This window comes from Phaseolus vulgaris, chromosome 2 (genome assembly GCF_000499845.2).
Source record: "Phaseolus vulgaris cultivar G19833 chromosome 2, P. vulgaris v2.0, whole genome shotgun sequence".
Lineage (NCBI taxonomy): Eukaryota > Viridiplantae > Streptophyta > Magnoliopsida > Fabales > Fabaceae > Phaseolus > Phaseolus vulgaris.
The window spans coordinates 1,245,400-1,264,915 of NC_023758.2; the positions used below are offsets into that span (position 1 = coordinate 1,245,400).

At 32.1% G+C, this 19,516-nt stretch overlaps 2 protein-coding genes across 2 annotated transcripts; one reads left to right on the forward strand and one right to left on the reverse strand.

Annotated features, from left to right (window-relative positions):
• Positions 1-7,109: 7,109 nt before the first annotated feature.
• Positions 7,110-10,805, forward strand: LOC137810044 (BTB/POZ and TAZ domain-containing protein 4). The gene is made up of 6 exons (XM_068611167.1): positions 7,110-7,369; positions 8,443-8,705; positions 9,006-9,136; positions 9,356-9,662; positions 9,983-10,293; positions 10,373-10,805. The coding sequence occupies exons 2-6, from the start codon at positions 8,463-8,465 to the stop codon at positions 10,491-10,493; spliced, it is 1,113 nt and encodes a 370-aa protein (XP_068467268.1). The 5' UTR covers positions 7,110-7,369; positions 8,443-8,462; the 3' UTR covers positions 10,494-10,805.
• A 2,113-nt stretch (positions 10,806-12,918) lies between these two features.
• LOC137810043 (formin-like protein 6) lies at positions 12,919-18,896 on the reverse strand. The gene is made up of 4 exons (XM_068611166.1): positions 17,138-18,896; positions 16,836-17,035; positions 14,311-14,552; positions 12,919-14,202 (listed from the first exon to the last, which is right to left on the reverse strand). The coding sequence occupies exons 1-4, from the start codon at positions 18,553-18,555 to the stop codon at positions 13,411-13,413; spliced, it is 2,652 nt and encodes an 883-aa protein (XP_068467267.1). The 5' UTR covers positions 18,556-18,896; the 3' UTR covers positions 12,919-13,410.
• Positions 18,897-19,516: the final 620 nt, after the last annotated feature.

A 19,516-nucleotide genomic window follows, 5' to 3' on the forward strand; every position in this document is an offset into this window, starting at 1 on the left:
TTTCAATAAGGAACCCACTATAAAGCTCAATCCTACCCACCATTGAGCATACCAAAGTAGAAGAATATCCATACAGAAATGGAGTGAAATATAATTTATGAGAAAAGCCATTATAAAGTTAGCGTATCTTCAAAATCTGTCATCAATAGTGTCTTTATTTATGACTAAACTTTAGTAAATTAAAACCATAATATATTTAAGTTAAACCAAGAGCTGAAAAACCTTTATTCTTACTTTTTAAGTAGGTTGAGTTTGGAAGTCTTATCATAAACCCTAAACCATGAGCTCTATGACCTTACCTGTCCCCCAAGCTCCACCGTACATTATCATCAATGGTCTCATCTGTTGGCCTTCATTGTCTCCCTTTTTTGGTTTCAGACATGTAGCATACTAAATTAGTCCCTAATGTCCACATTTAAGCATCACTATTCAGCATCAAATATGAGCCACCGAATCCACATCTTATTAGTGAAGAGACTGTACGATTACAAGTTTGTTCCCCCCATATAGGCACATACTTACCTAGATAACACAACAAATATGAACAAACAAATATACTTGTCCCAAAGAAGAGCTATTTCTTGTTAATACTAGTGGAATTACAATGTTTGAACTTTAAAGTAAATCTCATAATCAGTGTAAAATATGATTAGTTGCCTAGTTCCTCTCTGCTATAGGCATGAAGATTATTAATAGATGCTCTTTTGAAGCTTCTTCCATCCATTTAATTAACCATTTTGCCGTTTGCTATCAATGAAAATGCTTTATTTAGATCACTGTAAGCACAAAACAGTGATGGTGGCTTTAAATTCAGCCCGTGGTGTTCCTAGATATCCCTTTCTGTTCTCTGCATAACTAAATTTTTTAAAGATGGAGAAAAAATGGAAAAACTACGTGGACTTTACTCTCCATAAAGTCTTTGCTGTTTTGTTCCTAAAGAGTCAGGTAAAGCATTTTCTTTAATGGGATAATCAGAAAACCCTGCCGATTTGAGAATTTATTAACCTCCAATAGGGACGAGCAGAAGAAAACAGTGAATCTTTTTATCAAAATGAGGCTACATGATATGGCCCTAATATATTTCTTAATAAACATGGCAGGTTAGATAACAAACTAGTTAATGTTAGAATCAAATTAAATTAAAGGACACAGGATCCAAAATCTGGGATGCCATTTAAACTGATGAAATGCCATCTTTTACAGTCTTTGACTGCCAGATAGGATCACACTGCTGGTCTCACCAAAATAAATAGTGAATTGACATCATCAGAATGCAAGCATGTTCCTCCTCAATTAGCTTATACTGCAGGCACATGGAAACATTTTAATCCATTTAATAACCACTTAACCAAGGCTTGTGCAACATTTTAAGTTTGAACCCCCCTTTGGGCATCCTAAATGAAATATTTTTCTTGAAAGTGTGACATGTTTTAACTAGGATGGTAGTAGAAGGTTAGAACTGATGCATGTAGTAACAGCACTTAATTTGAAACTTTGCAATGTGTACAGGGGTTGTAACTTGTAAGTCCTTAGTTTGGAGGGGAAAATGATAAGGAGGGGCCACAATTAGAGGGTAAGAAAAGAATTGATGAAAGTATGATAGCACACGTGAATAAAATAGCAGGGGAGGAGCGTCTTCACGTGTGAAAGGCTGGACCACTTCCAGTCTGTGGTAGTGTCAAAGATTTTATAAAAAGAAGGCAGAGGGAAGAAGAAGACGCTCCTGGTCTATCCTAAGTTGCCACCCACTCACAATAGAATATACCACTAATACTGTTACATGAGATGTGGATTTGTACTAGTATGTCCATATCATATAAACAAATAAACAAATGCAGCAGAATGATAGTACTTTATTTTGGTTGAGAGTTTGAGGAGGGTTTTGTTGAGCTTAGGTAATAGTGATGGGAAGACTAGGTTAAACCTTTGACTCTGAAACATCAGCAAGCCCAAGATGGTCAGCAAGTTTGACTGCATATCATGCTCTAGTCTCTTCTCTTCTCTTGCTTACAGCTGCAGAATGGGGTGGGGAAAATCATGGTTCCAAGACCACTCTTTATTCAATCACTAATATGTGTCACTCAATGGCCTGCACTGCACAAACTCACACAAACAGTAGGGAAGCCTCAAATTGTATCTATCATTTCATCACTGCTAACCAAAAATGTTGTCACATAGTAGGTAGATGAGTGAATATGTTAGAAAAAGATATCTTTTTTTAAATAAATCTCAAGATTTTGATAAACTAGTGTTTTGATTCATAAAAAATATCATGAGGGTGTTAGATTTTTTTGAGAGGTTACAGTAGACATGAAGTGTGCATGAATGGGGTTTATATGGAAAATAAAGTAAGTGTGGTGGGAATGGTTGGGTTGGGAATTAGTGTGATGGGGTGTGTGATTTCTTTGCATTGCTAGCTAGCTATAGCTAGCATTGGACAAATTAATTGAATGTTGTTGGTTCTGCTCAAGCTATTCAGTGTTGGTTTTCATCATTTCGCAACCACCACCATTATTCCTTTTCCATTTTCGTGTATTTGTAGTTACTACTGCTCCATTATCAAATTGAATGACGATGGATGATGTTGGTTACTATTATTGTGACTTCATTCATTTGCGAGAGCCAGATCAATGCCATATGATCACAAATGCCTACAATATAGGTCCTGCAAGATCTCATTTTCAGGCTTTCCCTTAGGGTTATCTTATGAATAATTTATTTCGATAGATTTTTTTTGAATTTTTTTGCAGTTCTAATAACATTCAAAAAACTGAAATCACAATAATAAATGATGTTAATTCCACATTTTACAAAGATTTGATTAACAATTTTTTTATAAGTTAAGTATGAGAGAAAAATAAATAGAATTAACTTTATTGTCATTAATAAAAATTAACAAATGAATAAACTAAAATTATCTGGACTTATAAAAAACATATATCTAGTCATATATTGAACAAATGATATCAAAGTGTGTGATTTGTTTCGGTAACTACTCTTATGACATAAATGGGTTTTATTCTAACGATGAGAGTGTCAAAATATAAATTCAATTACTAAAAACTTTTGATTCTTACAATTAATCATAATACTTAGTTGAAAAGTTACTCACACAAAGTTATCTTGTGGTTGATTATTATTGAACACTTTTAAGTCAGAATTCAGGCTATAAACGATGCATCCCTATATTGTTTGTGGGCATGCATTCCCTGAAGACACATGTCATTCGCAAATCAATCTTGTGAGATGCCTTAATCATTGAATGACGAATAAAATCTTTTATAGACAGCTTGGACATACGAGATTGTGTATTATAAGTGACATAGTGGAGTTGTTAAATGATCCACCAAGACTCTTTGACATTTTGGTTTGTCTCTTCCCTTCTCCTTCCATCCACTTTCATCTTTCTCTTAAGTGAGTACATTATGGAGTGAGTGATATAAATCATAATTTTATAGATCTATAAGACAAAATATGAGAGAAATTATGTCTCCTATGTACAGAGTTATGTTAGTGGTGAAGGATATAGTCATCCATTAGAATTGTGTTAAGTTTATCTAGGACTCTTTATTTGGAGATAGATAGATGCGGAATGCTCTTGACAGAGAGATATATATGAAACAACCTAATCTTTTTCTTGTTAAAGGAAAAAAATATTATGTGAAAGTTGATAAGTAGTCTATATTTAAGTAAGTTCCAAAACAATATTACAAGAAAAATGTTAGTTTGCTATGTTTGAGAAGACTCCATATGACCATTATGTATTTGTTATAAAGTTTTATTTTATGATAATTTCATTATGTTGTTATTGTATGTGAATGAAATGCTTGTGGTTAAAAATTACATTTCCAAGACTAACAAGTTGAAGAAACAATTGGACAAGTCATTTTCCCTAAAGGACATGGAAATTACTAAATAGATGATTGATATAAAAATCATGTGTGACCAAAAAAAATATTGTATTTCACAAAAACATTATATTAAAATATTGTTGTAAAGATTCCAAATAAAAAATGATAATATGGTGAACACTCATCTAGTTACTCATTTTAAGTTGAGTACAAAATAGAGTCCACATAATGAAACTTAGGAGATTAGGTGTGCAAGATGTTCATTTTCCATCTATAATGGGTAATCTAATGCATATACGACCAAATACATCATACATTGGTACAATTAGCACTATAAGAAAATAATCAAATTGTAACTAATTTTAAAGATCAAAATAATTAGTTACTATTAAACTAAATTAAAAACCATTTAGAGACTCAAAATATTATTGGAATATTATTAATAAAAAATTTATAAAGTAATTTTTAAATTGGTATCTAACCATTAGCTACCAAGGTTTTAGCTACTAATAAAACCCTAGTAGCTAATTTAAATACCAATTTAGAAATCATTCTATAAATTGGTATTAATAATATAAAGCACTTTAGATACAAATAATTTTTTTGTCTCTAAAATAATATCTAATTTAGTTAATATAGTGACTAATTATTTTTTATCTCTAATTTTAGTTGTTATTTAATGAATTTCTTATAATGCAGTATATTTTTTCCAAATCCATGTAAAGAGTGTTCAAATGTTGTGACATGAATTTTGAAGTATATTTATGGTACTATGAACATGAATATACAACTTGGTTTTAGTGGTGAAAAATCTACATTGGTAAGGATGATTGTAAGGATTCATAATTTTCAAATATTAAATTAAGTTTATATATGTATATTGTTTTTTTATTTTTGCATGAGTTGTTTTTTAAAAAATATATTTAAAATGGAAGAGTAAATATATATATATATATATATATTAAAAATTAATTATTTAATAAAATATAGATATTTTTAAAGGAGAAATAAAGATGGCAGACATATAGTAAAATTATAATTTCCTGAATAAAAAGGGGAGTTGAATATAGTAAATGAACATCAGAATTTTGTAAGATAAACAAAAATTTTAGAAATTGAAAGAAGAGGCAGAAGAAAAATAGAGAAAGGAGTAGATTGGTGATGAAGGAAGTTGAGTGTTAGTTAAGTATGAAATCATGTAATGTTTTTAGTGAGATTATTACACATTACTTTGAGTATAAAAAAATTGAAAAATAAATGGGTATAAAAAACATTGTTATTTTACAAAACCCTTACTGGGAGTAAAATATTATTAGAATATGTAGTAAATTTGATTATTATATTTCATCAAAAAAAATTACAGTAAATCAATCATGTTGTACTTTGAATTAAGAAATTAATTCTATTATTTTAAATATATTTGATTTAAAGGAAATAATTAATTACATTATATATTTTATTATGTTGTATTTATTTTGAGGAAATAAAATGGTGTTGTAAAGAAAGTTATTTTAAATATTTTATTGGTTGTTCTTTTGTTAGCGTGGATTTTCTACTATTTTAACCCATATTAAATTGTTGTTAAAAGTTGATATTGTTAATATAAATTAAATTTACTTGTTAATATAAATTAAGTTATTGTTGTTAATGTAAATTAAACTGATGTCGTTAATATGTTTTATGATTATATATGAAATTTTAAGAGTTGAAATATTTTAAGTATGAAAAAACTATTATTTAAAAAATTCATAATTTTAAAGTGAGATTGTATTTGAAAAGTATTATATGGAAAATTTCTTTTGTTAAAAAAATTATATGTGAATTGAGATATTTATGATTTGTTGGGCTTGATTTTAACTTATCCCTATTTTTATTCTTATACCTCTTTATATATTGTAGTAAATCTATTTCTTTAACTAGAAAGACTCATGATTTTTATATTCAATTTTTTTATATCTCTTATCTTTTAATTTAATTTTTATTTAGTTTCATTGATGCTCTTAATGTGTAGAGAAATTTGATTTGGGTAATTATTGTTGTGTTGTGATGAAAGGACAAAAGGTATTGTTTTCAATTGATGGAAGGCCTGCGTTCTTGCTGTAAAGCTCAGAGATATTCATGCTGTTCCCAAAGCTTTCTTTGGGAACTAAAATGCCTCTTAGAAATACAGGGTCATTAAATATAATAAAATATGCATATATAATATTTGAAGCATTTTTATTAACTCAGCTAATTTTAAATAGAAACATTTTCATCATTAGTAAAATATGTTTTTATTAATTTCTTAATTTAGATTTTAAATATATTATATTTGTCATTACAAGTATATAGGTCATGTGAACAAAGATTTTATTGTAAATAGCAAAAACATGGAGAAGTGGAAAAATTGCATAGTTTTATAGCGATGGCATGCATTATTATGTGAATATTCTGTTAAAATAAAACAAAGAAACATTAAAGAATAATTTTTTAAAATTAAAGATAAAAGTATAGTATTTGTATATATAAGTGACTGTAAATATTAAAAAATAAATTTTAAATCTAATTTATTTTTGTAAAATTAAATTATAAAATAAGGTTTCGATTTATTTATTATAAATATTTTAATTTTAATAAATATTAAGAAGTAAACTTTAAGTTTAACTCAACTCCATAAAATCGACTCATAAAGTTGACACACCTCTTCACGCCGAGAGTAACAACTTGTGCATGGGATAACATATTATGGGTGGTCCAATAACGGCCTGATAGCGAGTGACCTTATAAGCCCACTAAACACTCTCTAGGATAGGCTTTAAATGATTATGATACCATATAACAAAGTGGATTTTAGGCCTAACTCAACCCCATAAAACCGGCTCGGGGTGAGGTTTGCACCCACTTATATACTATGAAAGACTCTAATCTCTAGTCGATGTGAGATCTCCAACACACCCCTCATGCCGAAAGTGACAATTCGTACGTGAGATAACATATTATGGGTGGTCCGATAGCAGGTGGTCTGATAAGTCCAACAAACCTTCGCTAGGATAGACTTAAAATGTCATAGAAATTAGAGCTCCAACAGTAAAATTAAATAACTTTTTAATAATTTTGTGAAAAAATATTTTTGACGAAATACATGGGGTATGTAATTAAGACATGCACAAATTTTGTTGTTGATATTTTTAGCTAAAAACAAGTGTGACAGATGGATTTGGTGTGTTTTTTTTAGCTTTTTGTTTCCTTTTTCATGGAAATCTATGCAAATTCGTAAACAGGCTCTGATAATTCATCCTCTTTGCTCTCCTCTTCTCCTTTGCATCACCTCATCTTTGATTTTGTTATTCCAAAGGTGGTGGTGATAAAATCTTGAAAAGGAGAGTTTTGCCTTAATTATTGATTTTCATTCTTAGTTAAAGATTAAGGTATTGAAGGATGTAATTGTGATTCCATAGTTTTTTTTGTCTTCTTATCTTCTCTGGGATTGTATATTTTTTGAAACAACATTGAGAGGAACGCTTTAAGGTTGAAACCAGGTAATCCAAATCACTTTCTCTCTTCATTTTTTTTCATTATGTGGATCATAGTTTGTTCTTTTTATTGTTCATTTAAGATTGTTTATGTTAAACACCCTATAAATATTAATTAATCACAACTCCAAATCATTATTGGACGTTGCTGTTGTTGCAATTTCTAAACTCAGAATTTTACAAGTTGAACAAAGACTTTAACAATGATTGGTGTATTTGAACATGGTATATTCGAGTATTTTATATGAAATTTTAGATGTTTTAGTAGAAGATATAGATCCATTAAAGCTTTAGATTTTTTTTAGTTAATAATTTTGGGATAATTAGTTTATATAAATTCTCTGTACAATAGTCAATTAAGACAATTGCTTCTTAAAAGTTTAGATATGCATGATTTATTTATTTTAATTATTGTCTCGAAGATGTTTAAAAACTCCTTTGCCACATTGAGCATATGAAAAATAATATAATATCACAATTTTTTTAGGAAAAAAATAAAATAAAAATGCATCCCACTTCAAGAACCTTAATGTTTTAAACATGTAGGTAAAGTTTTCGTTAAATGTTTTCTTTTCAATATGTCTAAAGTTACATTTAGATGTATCAGCTTAAGTTTATATTTTTAACAAGATCATGATAACAAATGGTAAATGATATTATATAGATTCAAAATATGGATATTTTGTTATGGTTTTAATGATATTTATCATACAAATTAATAAATTTGTGAATAAGATAATGATCACTTTTGGTCTTTCGAAAAATGAATTGTTTCCTTTTTAGAATTTCATAGATGAAATGTCTAATATAATTTTATTTTTTAAGAGTAAAATTTCTGTATATTATTAATATTAAAAAGTTATAATTTTATCTAATTACAAACTATCATATATAAATGCATATATTTGGTACTTGCTCCCAAAAAATATTTTCTTAGGTTAAAATTTGATGTAAACTAAGTTCTCAAATTAAGAAAATTAAGATTTTTATTTTTTAAAAAGATTTACTATAAGTGATACTATTGTATTAAAACTTATGTCTTTTTATTATTAAGTGATATTTTATATTTGTTTATGTAGAAAAAAAAAAACAACATCAAATGATCGATATGATTCAAAATAACAATCAACTAATTCCAAAACCACCATCCATGTCTTCTTCTGGACCAATCAATTCTTCTTGTGACATGAGATCCAATAATTCAAAATCAAGAAGACAAAACAACAATACATCTTCATCAACAAAAGATTTATGGGAACGTCTTTTTTATCAAGGTTATAAAGCAGATGTTTGCATCAATACTAATAATGGTGGCATTGTTTATGCTCATTCTAACATTCTCGTAAGTTCGTTCATTCTACTTCATTAAAGACCTACCTTGTGACGATATCATAACAATATAGCTTGATATGATAAATGATTAATTCATATTACATATTTTGTAAAATATTGTTTACACATATAAAATAAATTCATACTCATATTGAGATAAGTATCATTAGAACATATATTGTATTAATTTATGAATGTATCAATAATTGTGAAATACTTATATAATATGATCCATCCTTGAAACACAAAGTGAATATTTTTTTGTTTTCTTATATTTTTTTAAGCGACTAACTTCATATTATACGAATAGGCCATGGCTTCTCCTGTATTGAAAGGCATACTAAAGCAAGCAAATAGATGTGGTCGATGGCGAACAATCTCAATCACTGGGGTTCCACATGATGTAGTTATAACTTTTATTCAATATTTATACACTTATAGGTATGTTTGATCTCTCTATTGTGTTTGTATGGAAATCATTAGCAACGCTCATACTACATGATAATGATTATTGCACTAAGATGCAATTGACTTATTAGTGTAATCAAATATGATGGTGAGAGTTTATGGTCCTATTTCATTCTCTTCACTTTTCCTAATATTACTATATTTTTGTTAGTATGTATATTTCTAAAATATTTTGTATGTTTTTTTTTATAGTTATGAGAAAGAAGATATGGAGGAATTTGTACTACATTTGTTGGTGTTGTCACATGTATACATGGTTCCTCACTTAAAGTTTGAATGTGGACAAAATCTAGAATTGGGTTTACTCAGCATAGATAACTTGGTTGATGTATTGCAACTAGCCTTGTTGTGTGATGCTCCAAGACTTAGTCTCATTTGTCAGCGCAAGATAATAGAAAACTTCAAAGTCGTTTCAGAGTCAGAAGGATGGAAAACAATGAAGTTAAGTCATCCACTTCTAGAAAAGGAGATTTTAGAGTTAATGATTGTTGAAGAAAATGTAAGAACATTGCTTTCTCTTCATTGTATATTGGCTAAACTATTCATTTAATTTTCATTATTGTTTCCATTTTATGTTTTAGTCCCTATAAAATAAATTATATAATTTTTTTAAATGCTTTTTGTGTGTCAGTTTATGATTGTAAATTTTTGTTGTTGCATAGTTATACCATGAAATCTTTTTTGTAATCTTACCAATGTAGATTAAAACTTAAGTTATACTCATGTTAAGAACTAAAACTTACGAGAGAAACAACTGTATGACTGTGAAAACCTAATTTGTCCTTTATCTAATTTCTTTTATACTAATTTATTATGTAGATAAAAAAGGAAAGGATCAGAAAAATGAAGGAAAGAAAGATATATCTACAATTATATGAGGCAATGGAAGCTCTTGTTCATATATGTAAAGATGGTTGTCGAACTATTGGTCCTTATGATAAAGATCTTCAAGCAAACCAACCATGTAAGTATTCAGCATGTAACGGATTGGAGTTGCTTGTTCGTCATTTTGCTGGATGTAAGTTGAGAGTCCCTGGAGGTTGTGTTCATTGTAAGAGGATGTGGCAATTATTTGAGTTACACTCTCGATTATGTGTTAATTCAGACGATTGTAGAGTTCCTTTATGCAGGTAATTACTATTAATATGTGTTTTGTATTTGTTACAACTTAGTTATCCATCTTAATAATAACACATTCTCTCATTTCAGGAACTTTAAACAACGAATATCAAAACAAAGCAAGAAAGATGAAATTAGATGGAAAATACTGGTTGAAAAGATCTTGAGAACAAAAGGAATTGGGATAGCGTCATGTTTTATGCAACAATAATTATGCCTTTGAAGCATATATATACAATTTTGGATACTATAAAAAAACTGTTCTAAAACTAAATTTTAATTGTATATTATGTAAGTGTTGATAAGAAAATATGGTGAAAGATGGAGTGTTTCTCTCTTTTTACCTTAATTAAAAAAGTATTAATTAGGGAACATCATTTTCTATTTGAATTAATCTTTCACCGAATGGGATTACTTACAATTACGAATTATAAATAGTAATAAGTAAAATGAATAAGTTATAGTAGACTAGGTTCTACGTAAAATTTACCTTGATTTCTTTATTCTATAGACAACTTTCTTTAATTTATTTATTTATTTTATATACAACTCTTTTGAGAAGTTTAGGTGAGAAACCTAAGTAATTAAACTCACTTTTACTTCTGGGCACGTGTGTCTATCCAAAAGAGTGAGGAAATTCCTCCACAATGAAGAATACAATTTTTATATTTTGAATTATAAATTTTAAAATACATTATTGTATTCTGGATTGTGTAATTAAAAACAAAATTGTATTCTAGATTTTAGAATCAGAATACAAATTTAATATTTTATTCGGAATAGAGGGAAATTTGTATTTTAAATTGTACAACAAATTCGTATTTCGAATTCTAAAATTTAGAATAAAAATATTATATTTCATGGATTACAATTTAAAATACAAATTTATATTATGAATTATAAAATTTGAAATAACAAATGTATTTCGAATTTTGAAATACACAATTTGTATTCCAATTCAAATACAAATTTTTTATTTTAAATTAATTGTAAAATTTGAAATACAAAATTTTATTTGTAAAATTCAGAATGAGCAATTTTAGTATTTTTTTTAGATATGGAGGGAAAGTTAATTTTTTTTTCCAATCTCATGGTCTGGTTAAGAAATTCTGGGTGTTGTGTTTGAAAAGTTTAAATGGTTTATGTTATAAATTTTTAAATGGTGGAATTTAGAAATATGTTTCTGCGCAATTCATAAGGAAATGCGAGAGTGAGACGCTTGATTTTGTTTTGTGTGGTTATGGGCTGTACAAAGAAAAAAACCAGCCCATTAGAAAAACTGCATGCATTAGGTTTGGGTTTTTTCTTTCTGTACCCAATCAATTCTAACTTTCAACCAAGGCTAATTCTCCCTGCACAATACCCATCATTTTTTAAAAAAAATCCTAAATTGAGCTTATTACCTTTTCCAGATTTTCACATCCGGAATGAGAAAAAAAATTTCCAGATCTTGGTGTTCAGAAGGCATTTTTATGTGTCAGAATAACATTGCAGATGATATTTATGAAAAATACATCTCAGTTCTGGATTTGCATATCCAAAACTACGTTCAACAAGTTATAAATATCTAGAAGATTAAGAACAAAATAGACATTTTCTTTATACATGTAATGTTATTCATGCTATTAAATGACGTCTTTGTGATTTACCTACCTTTTGCATTCGAATTTCTCTATAAAAGTAATTAACATCATATTTCTGTTGGTATCAGATAGAAGAATTGTCGTCATTTTTTAACTTCAATTATTGGCGTACAGCGTACTTGTACATTGTTCAACGCTCCTCTCCCTCAGGCGTGCCTTTCAGGTATTATCTACAATGGTCCAAGTTTGAAGCTATTTTAGGAAGATTCACCGAACAAAGGTACAATTATCAGTGTCTGATTCTATTTGATGACGGTGACCATTGAAACAATGAAAGACTAGTTTAAATCTCATCAACATACTATTATCGCTATGTTTCCTTACATTTTAGTTTATAAATTGCTAGAATTTTATAGAAATTGCGTTTGTATTTAACTGCTGATAGAAAACTGTCGGCAAATTTCCTTCTAGGAGGTACAGGAATGCGTAAGAGTGTGTTATGCATAAAAGTAGAAAATTGTGATCACAATCTCCCGAAATCCGAAACTGTTTCTGTGGTTCTGATTCCTCGTTCTTAGACTCTCGCGGGAACAGTAAATTGGATTTTGAGACGAGAGATTTGCATAGTTTGTGTGAATTATTAGATTCTTTTTTAGATCTCATTTCCTCATCTCTAAGTCTTCTTCGGTGGAAAAAATATAATAACCCACTAGAACTCCGTTTAATGATAAAAGAATTATAATTTATACGAGATCTTAAATTAAAATTTATGCAGAAACAGAAAAGTTATGTGTCTGTAATGTTCAGAAGAGAAGAATTTAACCATGAAATTTGCTTTACTGGTAATGTTCACTTTCGAAGCTCACAAACTGACTGATTATTCCATAGTTAAATAAGAGTGCGTAAGAGATTGGAGTTTATCATTCACTGCACCATTTATTTTCTTACCCCTTGGTTCTAGGGCTGCTTCTAACATTGAATGAATTGAAGACTAGTTACAGAATGTAGTGCAAGTGATGGTGTAAATCTTAAATGTTGGGAACACATAAAGAATTGCTGCAAAATTGTTATTTATTATTGATAATTGATTTAAAAAATACATATAGGAGCCTCTTAAGTAAAATCGAAACGTTCTACAATATGACAATTGTGTGGAGCTCTGACCTAATAAAATCTATTTTGACTATAGAATATGTATTGGGGAAGAAACAAAATGACGCATTCACTGCACTTCCCATTTAAAATTTTATTTATGCTTCATATGAAGTAGGATGAGGATGCCACGAACCTTTGCAGCCCATTTCTGTGTGCCGGGAAACCAGCGAGTTCAGTTTCTTAACCCCACCAACCCCACCATGGATTCTGGAGTTTTGAGTGTCTGATGTTCAGTCTCAGGGAAGGCTATCTTTTCACCACCATTACTATTGAAATGGCATTGAACCCAAAGAATCCAATCCTGGAAAGCTGGCTATCAACTTAATTTGCAAAACATTCATTTACTTTCCCTGTTATTCTGAAAGACTGGTTTCTTTCGTATTCACAACACTAGGGGGAAGAACTTTCCTCGTCTGAGCTTCTATCCTGCTTTGGATGGTTGTACCTATTGAGAACAGGTAATGATGCATTTGGAGGTATTCGGAAAGATCTGCCAGAACCACCTACAATTTTATCATGCATCTTTTCCACTTCTTTGCACACAAGATCCAAAATACTCAGAAAGTCTCTTACAATCATGAAAATTCTGAGAGGATGAGCTTCTTCCTTTGCTGCATTCCCATGAAAGTATTCCGTAACTTCTTTTACAAGGTACAAAGCTTTTCTCTCATCCGCTTTAATCCTTACAATTTCATCTTCAGCATATTTCAGAAATAGCTTTGTGGAGTTAAAGAAATTCCCATGCACATCTGGCTTTTCATATTGCAAAACCAAACGCACTTTATCAAGACCTGTTTCAAGCTTTGAAAGATAGCTGCTCAAGACATCTGAATCCATTCCTGCTGCTTTTTTTACATTACTAAGATCTCTACTAAGCCCTGCCACAACCTGCAATCCTTGCTTCTTAAACTCATCCTCATTAAATTTCGAATCCATTTTCACATTCTCATTTGCAGGTTCAGCTCCTGCACCTTCAGATCTAATGATCTCTTGGACCACAAAGTGGAGCAATGTGGTCTTTCCATCTGTTCCCTTTATATCTACAAGTTTTAAGAGTGTCTCCAGTTTGAAAGCTTTAGCATCCCCTCGATTAGTGCCAACGTTCATTCTGTTTCCCGTCCTTAGAACAGCTTCAATGAGTTTGAGGAATAAGCGGCTGTTCTTTAATTCATCACTTGCAGCCTGAAAAATATTAACAACTGAATAGTCAGTTTCCTGTAAGAGATCAAGAAATCAAAGATAAGAAGGAATTTGTGCAAAAAAAAAGAAAGATAATGAGGGGTAGAGCACCTCCATGGTTTGAAAAGACTTTCTAAGGTAGTTAATTTCTGCATCAAAGTTGGCTCTATATAGCATAGCTTCAACTCTTTTAAAGGCAAAAGGGATATCAAGCACTGCTTTAAGAAACCTTTCTGCAGAACCCAGCTTTGAGAGATCACCATCATAGGTTTTAAGCTTTATCTCCTCTTCTTTAGTCGGAGCCATCTTTACTAGTGTTTCTAATAGCTCAGTGCCCAAGCCTTCAGGATTCCCTGTTTCATAAAAAAAAATAAAAAATACCGCGAATTAGCAAAAGTGAAAATACATCCCTTGCTATTCTCAGAGTAAAAATACAGGATGTAGATATGGAATTGCTTGTAAAAACAAACATTAGGCAGCTTGCCAAGGAAAAATTCTTTTAGTGCCCTTCTCTTCCTCTACTTTTCAATTGGCTAAATCCCATGCAATTTACTCCCACAGTTGCCTCCAATGGCCTTCTTTGCCTGTATCCAGATCACCTTATTTTCTAATTTCTATCAATATTTTCTACATAGGTATCCCACCAATATCTCTTTTATATACAATAATTATGTATTTTATCTTTTCTTGTGTTGTCATACATCCATCTTAATATACTCAATTATGCTAATTCCATTTTTGTTCTACAGCACCTTCAAAGCCTAACATTTACTACCACCATAGAGTATGATCAGATCATATAGTAGTATGACAAAACTTTTGACTTTGATATGTACTTTAGAATAAAAAATAATTCCAGATGTCTTTCTCCATTTTAATCACCCAATTTGTAACCATATTCATATATTTCTCTATCATTATGTAATATTGATCCCCATATAATTAAACTTAGAAACTTAAACACACATTTTTCATTTCCTTCTCCTTAAGCAAAAAAAGCCTTGATTTCAATCTGTCTCAAATTCAAGTTTAGATTTTTTATTTTATTTCTCGATCAAGAGAATTTCATCCTTAAAATGCATGCACTTGATTAAAACCTTCTATATATCCGTGTAAACACATCCGAAACTATATATTAAACAAGGATTTAATATTGAGCCCTGGTGTAAACCTATCGTTATAGAAAAGTCCTCAATCTTAAATTCACAAGTTTTCATGCTAGTAATTACCCATATGTCTGCTTTTACAAGTCAGTAAAAAGCCTTACGTACGTCTCTTTCTTTACTTCGAACCTTTTTATCAACCTCCATAGAAGATAAACACAATTAAGAAATAAAAATAGCTTTACTTTAAATTTGAGTGTAAAATATAATGGCAGGCTTTTTTATGGAACAAGTTACAATTACTAGTGCCATAATGCCATTTGATGTGGATGTAACAAAGTATAAGATCGTATGTTTAGAATAAGAATGAATAGACAGTAAACCTGCATGACATTTAAATCTTTGACAGCAATATACTTTAAACAGTTTCTAGGAAAAACAGCTGACAAGCAGTGGATTATAAGGAAATTAGAACAGAGAGTTACCACTTACTGGCTTATTTCCAGTTTATATCGAGGAATTAGATATTAGTACTTCTAAAGAAAAAGATAAACACTGACACAAAGACAGATTAAAAAGAAATGTTGTACACCCACAAAGAAGAATAATCCATCTTTAGAATTGGAGCACTGGAAGCAAGAATGGTGATTAAAAAGAAATGTGGTGGTACACTCACAAAGAAAAATAATCCATCTTTTGGATTAGAGCACTGGAAGCAAGCATACCATGTCTGAAATGCATGTCTTCGTAAAACAAGGTTGCTATTGTGTTTAGCAGTTAGAGCCCAAAACCGCACAGTTAGGAAGTTTAGGAATTGTAACGGTGATAAGCTAATTGACTACAGTGACCATGTCAGTATTGAATTTAATGACAATAATTCCAATTGATATAAAAGAATAGTTTGTGAATAGGAGATCTTTCTCAGTTTGGAGTGGAGGATGAAGTGGTTGTGATCCCACCTTGGTGGATGTTCAATTATTGTTTTATACTTCTAAAAGATGTTTCATGACCCAAGAGTATTATAATCCATGAGTTGGATTGTATCTTTATCACACTTTTAAGATCACAGTTACTGAATACCTAATTTCATAGCTTAACATAATAATGCACATGGCATGATGCTGCTTAGACATTCTCATACTTAATCTCAGATGCAATGATGATGACTTCAAGTTGAAGTCCTTGTACTATGCACTCTGTTTCTTGTATAATTTCTTCTCTCTACATGGCTGGCATAAACAGTGATAGGTAATCTTTATGCCCCTCACTCCATGTTTCCCCACATAATATAGACATCGAATCTATTAACATATCTTAGAAGCATTCTTTTTGCAGGTGATATTAACAATCTAATCAAGGAAATACTGCACATGAACTCAGTACTTAACACTGTAAATGAGGGCCCCAATAATGTGTAACAGTAAGATGAACCAGTCACCCTTTCAGTATAATTTACCCAAATTAGAAATTTGTGCTCAAGTATCAAGTCCAATTACGATCCCCTAATTAGGAAGAATGGGAAAAGCAAGTTACCATCCAAAAGAGCTTCAGACACCTCATCTCTGGTCACATTCAAAGCCCTGAGCAGTATAGCTATGTTCTGTGACTTCTTCGGGTCTAACACTCTGTTCTCCTTATCAACCGAAGGAAGAACTGATTTTCTGGAAGGTTCTTTCGGGGCAGAATTCGTGGCTTTGCATCCAAACAACGATTCCATCATGTCCTCATTTAACCTATTAAAAGAAAAACGCCATACAATAGACACAAAGGAGCATTAGCTTACAGTTATACTACGACCCCAAAACTATAAGAGTTAGTTAACTAATTTAACTTACTGAAACGAGCTTGATTTTATCTGGTCCCACACTGTAGCACGGTCTGAGGTCGCACGCACTTTATCCCAATGCAGAGCCTTTAATTTTGGTTTGGCTCCATCCTTGTCATTGGTTTCAAGCCTCTCGGAAGAGCTCACACTCTGTTCAACCTCTTCTGAACTTTTCATCACACTACATTCAACTGGTGACCAAGACTGCCTCTTTACAGATGCAGAATTAGAGGAAGCACTAACCGCTGGAGACACTGATTTTCGCGGCTGCGGTGGAGGTGGTGGAGGTGGTGGAGGTGGCGGAGGTGGCGGAGGAGGAGGATTGAGTGAAGTCTTTGACACATGCGAAACAGTGTCGGTTGTAGACTGAAGATGCTTCAAATTCGGAGGTGGGGGAGGCGCCGAAAATTTCGGCTTTCTGGAATGCTTAGGTGGCGGCGGCGACGGTGGTGGCGGCTGCTTTATAGACGGAATGATAACGTGGCGTATCTCCGGCGAGGGTGCCGAAACGCGTGACTTGGGCGAAGTTCTCTTGGAAAACGGAACGACGGGTGTGGGCGTGGAATTCGCGTCACGCTTCGCGGGACTACCGTTAACGAGAGAGCTCTGCCGCGACGCCGGCGTGTAGTATCCATCGACCGACGAGTTCTGCGGCGAGTGAAACACCGTGCCCCGGCTCTCCTCATCGGAGTCCGACGAAGAGGAGACCGCCGGCGGGTAGTTTCCGTCGGGAGGCTTACTGAGCGGTGGCATTGGCTGCAACTCAGGACTCGGACGGTAGCGATCGGATCGCTTGAGCTTGTGATACGGCGATCTATTGGCCTTGTTAACATCCCTGTTATCTCGCGAGTCGTTGGTAGAGGCTCGCGTGGGTTCCACTGTCCCAATGTAGAGGAAACTCGACGGTGGCGCAGTCGAATCAACCTCGTTTCTGTTCGGGATATTGTTATTGCTATTGTTATTCCCTCTCCCGGGCACGAGTTTTTGAGTCTCGACGGGGTGTTTGGCTCTGTGTTTGTACAAAAAGAAGGCCAACGCTGAGAGCATTCCAAGCGTCACAATGCCCACCGAGATCGCGATTGCAACTTTCTTTGTTCCCTTTGTGGGTTGTGTTGCAGTTGGGTTTGCAATTGAACTGTTGGAAGTGGAAGGTGCTGCTTGGCTCTGATCCGGCGGGGCCCCCGCCGGGTTCTCGTGGAAGAAGGGGATGTTGCCGCCTTCCGGAGAAGGAGGGGTCTCCACCGGAAGCGGTGGCGGTGGTGCCGAACTCTCCGGGAACAATGGCTGGTGCAGAATTCTTCTTGTGCCAAATTCATCGGCGCTGGTACTACTCTTGACACCCCCTTTTGCAGTGTTGACTGCGATGGAGAGGGAGAGGAACAGTGTGAGGAGGAGGTTGTGGAAGAAGCTCAAGTGAAGAGCTTTCATGGCGAATTATCGTGGGGTTGGCTTGTTACCTTTTGTTTCACCCAGTTCATGTTCTGCCTTTCGCTCCTTTCCCGCAAATTCCTCTCCTCGAAACAAGAGAGAGAAAGAGTGTCTGTATGTATGAAAAGAGAGAGAGAGAGAGAGAGAGAGAGAGAAGAAACTTCTTTCTGCTGTAATGCAAGATCTGAACGCTACAAAGCTTCCGTCAGCAGGAGCCGTTTTTATTTTATTTTCTCTTTTTCTATATATTTTACTTTTTTTTAGTTTATAATCATAGTCAAATGCAATTCTCATGTTTCTAAATATTACTAAATTATAAATTACAGTGTAGTAGTAAATGAAGCATTATACTATGAGTGGGAATGAAACGTGGCAATGTTCTGCGTTCTTCGTTTTCCGTTACATACGGAAATAAATAAATAAATAAATAAATAAACAAGATATATATATATAAGGAAGATGATGGTTATGTAGTGATAATATTAAAAAGATCCTTTATTTTTTGTTTGCAAGCAATGAGGGAAAGGCACAAATTCCACCTTGTTGGCGTTATATTCTTATTGTATGGATGCCCTTCCACTTTCTTTCTCCAATTAAGTAATTGCTTCGCAATCCCCAAATTCAAAACGTTCGTATTTTTATCACAATAAATACAAATAATAGTACATGTTAAACAGTGCCTCTGGTAAATTTATTAATTAAATAAAAATGGTAAAGTTAGTTATTTATATGCATTATCACTTGTAATTAATTTTGGGAAAAAATCATTTTATTTATTAATTTTTTAATGTGTTGAATAAAATCGAAAAATAATTTAAATTGAAGAAAAATATAAGAAAAAAAGGTTGTTGTGGATAAAATCTGGCCACACAACAAAAAGTGGAGAACCAAAAACAATGAGAAGACATGGCCATAGGATAGGAGTCTACTGCACTCCATTTTTGAGCTGCGTCAATCTTGT